At 40.8% G+C, this 7,640-nt stretch overlaps 1 protein-coding gene across 1 annotated transcript in view; it reads left to right on the top strand.

Moving 5' to 3' along the window:
* SLFN14 (schlafen family member 14) overlaps positions 1-5,577 on the top strand; it is an 8,223-nt gene extending 2,646 nt beyond the window's left edge. Inside the window, exons 2-4 of the mRNA XM_011951845.1 lie at positions 496-624; positions 1,682-2,396; positions 4,629-5,577. Coding sequence (XP_011807235.1) covers positions 496-624; positions 1,682-2,396; positions 4,629-5,463 — 1,679 coding nt within the window. The 3' untranslated portion in view covers positions 5,464-5,577. The remainder of the gene's footprint in view (positions 1-495; positions 625-1,681; positions 2,397-4,628) is intronic.
* The last annotated feature ends 2,063 nt before the right edge of the window (positions 5,578-7,640 follow it).

Raw genomic sequence — 7,640 nt, 5'->3', positions numbered from 1 at the left:
ACAGGGTTTCACCATGTTGGCCAGGCTGGTCTTTTACTCCTGACCTCAGGTCATCCACCCACCTCAGCCTCCCAAAGTGCTGGGATTACAGGTGTGAGCCACCACACCTGGCCAACACCATTTTTCAAATACTGTGCTTTAATCCTTGCTGATCCCTACTAGATGCTTTTTCTTCTTAGAGACAACCTGGAGTCAGAATATTATAATTGAAATGAAACTGAGGGATTATTACTTCACTCCTGTGTGAGAGAGAGGTGAAATGACTTGCCCAAGCCGAGTCACACAGTGACTTAGAATATGTGTGATATGTCCCCTGCAGGAATCCCCAGACTTCCTTTCCTGACATATGTGAGCTGTCTGAGGCACAGTAAGTATGACGGCTCAGGCACCCATGCACATCACAGGTCTCCAGTAATAAGAGCCAAAAAAAGAGGCTTTTTTTTTTTTTTTACTTTTTATTTTTTGTTTGAAACAATTTTCCATGTAATTCTCTAGCTCCTTCCAGCTTGGTCACAGACTACAACTCTTACCTGATTTCATCAGCTTCATCTGCACGAAAAAGTCCTGGATATCCCATAAAAGTCCATGAATTTAAGGAGGCTCTGCAACGACATTTGTTTCCAGGTATTCCCTCTTGATTTCAATTTAGGGGACTATTTGTTTTCTAAAATTGAATTGGGAGATATTAGTAGCAATGAGTTCAAGTGTTTCTCCTTAGAGAAGGTCAAATGAAGGACTTAGCAGCCATAATGATCCTGAAATTTTGCACATATATCTATATCTATATCTTATATATATATGATAGATAATGTCTATATATCTATATATCTGACTCTTGTTTCCAGTTATCTGATTCCCACTGTTACTATTTCTGTGTGCTTTCCAACTTCTCATAACATACGGCTTTTGTTTTCCAAATTTGAGAGTGCAGGGAATTTCTCAGGTCTCAACCATCAAAAAACTGCCCCTGGCTTTCCAGTGGAGAAGGAACTATTGGGTTATCTGAACTTCTTCTGAAGCAGGGTTTCTCAACCTTGGCACTATTGTCATTTGAGTCAGATAACTCTTTGCTGGGGGAGGGAGAGTCCTGTGAATTGTAGAATACTTAGCAGCATTCTGGATGGTACGTACTACATACCAATAGCTCCCCTCCAATTGTGACAATAAAAAATTCTCAGGCCGGGCATGGTGGCTCATGCCTGTAATCCCAGCACTTTGGGAGGCCAAGGCGGGTGACCTCACCTGAGGTCAGGAGTTCAAGACCAACCTAGCCAACATGGTGAAACCCGTCTCTACTAAAAATACAAAAATTAGCCAGGTGTGGTGGCGGCGTGTGACTGTAATCTCAGCTACTCCAGAGGCTGAGGCAGAAGAATCGCTGGAACCAGGGATGCAGAGGCTGCAGTGAGCCAAGATTACGCCACTGGACTCCAGTCTGGGTGACAGCGAGACTCCATCTAAAAAAATACATATATATGTATATTCTCTAGACATTGCCAAATATCCTTGGGGATGGGGGAGAGTTGGGGAGTAAAACTGCTCCTGGTCAAGAATCACAATTCTAAAGGAAAGCTCTTATTTTCCCAAGTGCACCAGGTATCATTTTTTTTCTGCAATGTTGCAGGAATACTTACCATATGCTTTTGTAAGTTTTGGTAATATCTATTCCTTGAATTTTCAGTGACACAGCAAGAGGTACAATTTAAACCAGAATCCCTCTGTAAGAAGCTGTTCTCAGATCATAAAGAACTGGAGGGATTAATGAAGACCCTGATACATCCTTGTTCTCGGGGGATTGTGATATTTTCTAGAAGCTGGGCTGGTGATGTTGGCTTCAGGAAAGAACAGAATGTCCTGTGTGATGCTCTCCTAATAGCAGTTAACAGCCCCGTGGTACTCTATACAATCTTAATAGACCCCGATTGGCTTGGAGGACTTGAATATGCCCGAAACACAGCTCATCAGTTAAAGCAGAAACTGCAAGCTGTTGGTGGTTACACAGGGAAAGTGTGCATCATTCCAAGGCTGATACACCTGACCGGCACACAGAGTAGACCTGGTGAGATCCCGCTGCGCTACCCCAGGTCCTACAGGCTTGCTGATGAGGAGGAAATGGAAGACTTGCTGCAGGCTCTTGTGGTGGTCTGCCTGTGCTCCAGATCTCTTCTGAGTGACCAGCTGGGCTGTGAATTTTTCAACTTGCTCATAATGGAGCAGAGCCAGTTGCTTTCTGAGAGTCTTCAGGAGACGCGTGAATTATTCATCCACTGCTTTCCAGGAATCAGGAAGACAGCCCTAGCCATAAAGATCATGGAGAAAATTAAGAACTTGTTTCACTGCAAACCAAAAGAAATCCTCTATGTTTGTGAAAGTGACTCCCTAAAGGATTTTGTGACGTAAGAGTTTTACCAACTACACACACACACAAATATATTTAGTCAGTCTTTTCAAGAGTGTCACAAAAGTAATTTGTGTTTTTAGTTTAAGTTTTTTAGTGCCTCAGCTGCATAAGTGCAAGAGCCCAAACTATATACACATTTCCAAATAATCACAGAATTGAGCTGTAATCAGGTAATTTATAATGTTCAACCTTAAACATCTCATTATAAATAACCCACATGTGCATAACTTAAATTTATAGAACCAGAAACTTTCTTTTTTCACAATCCTTGGCCTTAAATTTAAGAGAAGTAGAAATGAACCCATTCTGCTTTAACTATACTTTTTGTTTGATACGTAATGTTTTAAAGTCATACGGTATTTCTGCTAATTAGACATTGTACCTAGCGAAACTTAAATTTAAATACAGCTTGATTTTTTTCATAAAATATTTTCATTTTTGACATAAAATCAGTAATTTTAGAAAATATGCAAATTCACTTCTGATTTAAATCTCTAACTTTTAATTTAGTAAAATGAATTGGTCATTATGGAATTCAGCAAATGAGGGCGAAATCATTATGATTTTTGGTTTGGTTTTGTTATTCAATACATCTTTTTCAGCACTGTTGATATGGTATCTACTATGCTACATTTAGTGTTAGAGGAGAAAACATATTGAAGACCTTGCCATAAAAAAAACCATGTAAGTATTGTATAATAATAAAGGCATGCTCATTTTAATTAATTAATTAATTAATTAATTAATTTTTGAGACGGAGTCTTGCTCTGTCCCCCAGGCTGGAGTGCAGTAGCATGATCTCAGCTTGCTACAACCTCTGTCTCCTGGGTTCAAGTGATTTTCCTGCCTCAGCCTCCTGAGTAGCTGGGATTACAAGTGTGCCTCACCATGCCTAGCTAATTTTTGTGTTTTTCATAGAGACGGGGTTTCACCATGTTGGCTAGGCTGGTCTTGAACTCCTGACCTCAAGTGTTCCGCCCACCTCCTTCTTGCAAAGTGCTGGGATTACAGGCGTGAGCCACTGCACCTGGTCTCATGCCCATTTTAACAGGCTAGAGGTTGGTTGGCAAATATTCCCCAGTGAAGGAGACCATTGGGCACACTGTTAAGAAGTCAGCAGGAGAAGTGAATCAAATGTGGGAGGGCCTTCTAGGCAAAGGGCACAACAAGTACAAAGACATAGAGACACTGGAGAACCAGAATGGTAGGTCTGACTAGAGCAATGCAGAGTGTGGGTATATAGCAGGTGGTGATGTTGAAAAGGAGGCAGATGCCAGATTATGAGGGATCCTGTAGACTGAGCTGAGGACTACGTTCTTTATTAAGATTTATAGCTAAGTTTAAAAATACTCCAGTAAAAAGGCTAACTCAACAAATATCTATTAAACCCTTAATGTGAGAGGGATACAAAGATGGCTAAGAATCAGTGCTTTTATTTGAGTCCACACAGTCCAAACCAGAAGATAAGCACGTAGTTATGATTCAAGGCATAGGGAGTAAAGGCCCTAGGAACTGCATATGTAAAATCATGGAATGTGTAGGGATGAGTGATGTTACTTGGATCCAAATTAAAGGAGGCAAAAACAACCAAATTTGTTAAGAAAAAATACATATATGCTAAAGCATACTATAAAGAAAAATTGAGCTAAGTAAATGAGGTAGCTCCAAAGAGGCATAGCCCCATAGATTTGGCACCCTACTTGATGTGTCATGGAACTCAGCATCCTCTTGATGTTTTTCTTACCCAAATCTAAAGAAGCTCTAGAGGAATTTGAACTAGTGTGTGCTTTTTTGCACATAAAAGTTATGATATGCATCTAGGTAACTGTTCTCCAGCTCTAAAGAGGATAGAAAGTAAAGAAATGGTAGTGGTAGTAAGAGGTATAAGTTAGCTTTGAGATTTCCTTTAGATGTAATGAACTTGTCTTCAGGATTGCCAGACAGTAGGCACAGACTACTAATAGAAATAATACAATCTGTGACCTGGGTTCATTTCAGAAATTTCACATGCAGATTTAACTGGATAACCCCAAAGAGCAAGGTGTAAAATTATGCATTCGGTCTGTCAGGTAACTTGTAATTAGAACAGTTTTGTGGTATTCACACTACTGAATCAATGACTCAGTCTGCAGAAGAGAATCAGCCTCTGATTCCATTCCAGAGAGTAATGAATGCTGATGTTCTCTTTGGTGATATGCCTCAAGCCTTGTTTTTTCCATCCTTACAGCCAACAAACCACCTGCCAAGCTGTGACCCGGAAAACTTTCATGCAAGGGGAGTTTCTAAAGATTAAACACATAGTGATGGATGAGACTGAGAATTTCTGCAGCAAATATGGCAATTGGTACATGAAGGCTAAGAACATCACCCATCCAAAGGCAAAGGGGGCTGGAAGTGAAAACCTTCACCATGGGATTCTCTGGCTTTTTCTTGACCCATTTCAAATCCATCATGCAGATGTCAATGGCCTTCCCCCTCCATCTGCTCAGTTTCCTCGCAAAACAATCACCGGTGGGCTCCACTGTGCTGTGGAAATAGCAAATGTTATGAAAGAAGAAATGAAGAGGATCAAAGAAAATCCTCCCTCCAACATATCTCCAGACACATTAGCATTGTTCAGGGAGACTGCCTATGAGGAAGCAATGTGTGCCCAGGCTCTGCCTGGAGTGTGTGAGACAAAGACTAATCTGACAACAGAACAAATAGCTAACTACGTGGCAGGAAAATGTCACAGCCTGTTCCAGTGTGGCTATCTGCCCAAAGATATAGCAATTCTGTGCAGGAGGGGGGAGGACAGAGGACGCTATAAGCTTGCACTGCTAAAAGCAATGGAATTAATTGAGACCCACAGAGCATCAGAGGTTGTGTTTAGCCAGGCCACTGGTGTTTGCGGAAGCCACATTATTTTAGACAGTATTCAGCAATTTTCAGGCCTGGAGAGGACTATCGTGTTTGGGCTTAGTCCAGAATGCGACCAGTCAGAGGAATTTCATAAGCTCTGCTTTGCTTCAAGAGCTATTAAACACCTCTACCTGCTTTATGAAAAGAGGGCAACCTTCTGAAAATTATTACAAATAATAGAGGAAGGCAGGAAGAGCAGAGTCCTTTCTCCTAGACAGGTGGCAGTGACTCCCTTTTAATATTACAAGTGAGGAAATCAAGATACATCAGTATGGCCTGGAGCCACAGAAATGTCTCTTGGAGCTGAGCCTTCCACTCTATTTCAGTGCCACTGGCCTTTTCAAGTCTCCTTCACCTCCTACCTATGCAATTACAATAGACTAAATTAGTCCCCTGTCTCCAGCTTTCCCATTCAATCCAGCTATCATCCATTAAATGGAGAAGTTCTCCTTAAATAGGGAACTGATTTTATGTAATACCTTGCTAACATATCTTCAGTGAGTCCCCACAGCCTTCAAACCTAACCAATTTTCAAGGCTTTCATTAATATGCCCTGACTTGCTCTCCCAACCACATCCCTCATTGTATCTCCATCTCCCAGGGTTTCTCATGCACCCCAGCCTAGGTGGTATATTTTTTGGGTGGTGGTATGGTGCCCTCCAGGCTGGTTACTTTGACTGGATAGGTCTCAAAAGTAGCTGGTTGACTGGCACTGGCACTTGACCCATACTGGCTATGGGTCTCAAGCTTTCCAGGTCCAGAACTCGATTGCCTTTTTGTACCAAGTCTAGATCAGTTTCTTGGGGATGCTTTATGCTAATCAAGCTCACAAAGGACCAATGCATAAATGAAAATGCTACTCTGTTAATTTATAGTGAGGACCATAGTCATAAGTGGGTTAAATGCTTTTGCTAATCAATGCCCTCAACAGTAATTTAGGAAGCCAAATTGTATGAACATGGCCTTACAGTAAGGGAAGCTAGTAATTTGATTCAAATATTAAGTCTTCAGGCCGTATTAGACTATTGCAATATCTATTAGGTGGGTTCAAAAGTGCAAAAACTGCAGTTACTTTTGCACCAACTTAATATAAAATAAGATTGCAATATTTCTAAAATAAAGATATTTCTATCACAAGCACTAGATAAATTAGTTTATAGGTTTACCGGCTAAAGCAAATTTAGAATGCTAAGGACGACTAGTTTTTCATTATTCTCTGCCTTCAGATGAATTTTTTTTTCTCTGTCTTGGTTTCTAAAGTTTCCAGGTTCACCACCAACCCTCTCTGTACTGCCCCCAACATTTTTTGCCTACATTTATTCTCTACGTATATAAATACACACATGTAGGCTAGAAACGCCTTATACTCTGCCACTGCCTGGAAAATAGTCTTCCTATAAGAGGCCTTTGCACATCTCTGATCTCTTCCATTATGACTTGGTGCTAATTTTTAAATCCAGCTCTCAGAGTTTACTGGGATCCTGAGTGGCAACTTTACCACCGACACCACGCACACACATCCCTGACTCTAGGTCTGTGCCTGTGCCGTTTTCTCAGTCTTTAAACCCTTTTCTGTCCCCTCCACCTTTGAAATCCTTACTTGTCAGTCACATCCTTATTCAAATGCCTACTACCTCAATTAAACTTTTACTATCTCCTTAAGTGAAACTTTCCAATGTATATGATACATATGAGAAATAAAATAAAAATTCCCTTTTTCTAGTCAGCTCCTCAAATGGCTGAGCCAATTCTGTGCTCTTCAAATTACTCTTGCTTTTGCAAGGATTTTTACATTGCTTTGGAAGTATTCCTATTTCCAAACTGTTTTTAACTTCTAGAAAAGTTTAGGATAACTTGATTGACTCTGGGGAGGCTTGAATCCAGGAGAGCATGTGGAAATTTTGGTTATGACTTTAGGTAAAGCTCCTCAGCCTCCCAAGAGGTGGAAGAGCAGGCAGGGTTTCGAGAAGCTCTCTTAGCTGCCTTTCTAAATTGCTTAGGCCCGTTAGAAGGGCTAGTCTGCACCTAGGCACAGATTGAAAAGAAAAACCTCTCCCTTGCTTCCCACTGCTCTAATTACCTGGTGTTTCTTCCTTTTGACCTTTCCTTGGGGGCTTTAAGGTATTTTTGGGTAGGAGGAAATGAAGCTCAGCAATCGATTTTGCGAAAGATGCCAGTGCATTGACATTCTGATGTAAGGAGATGTATGAATTCTATAAAAATAATGTAAAGAGTCAAAGTCAACAGGGTATGAAGGAGTATGAGTGGGACAGGGAATTGTTATATTTTAGTCATAAGCCTTAGTACCATTTGACTTTTTAAAATATATGCATGCATC

The sequence above is a fragment of the Colobus angolensis genome, unplaced genomic scaffold (assembly GCF_000951035.1).
Source record: "Colobus angolensis palliatus isolate OR3802 unplaced genomic scaffold, Cang.pa_1.0 Scaffold329, whole genome shotgun sequence".
Taxonomy (NCBI): Eukaryota; Metazoa; Chordata; class Mammalia; order Primates; family Cercopithecidae; genus Colobus; species Colobus angolensis.
Note: the sequence above shows the minus strand (reverse complement) of the source record. Positions and strands in the feature narration are given on the sequence as shown.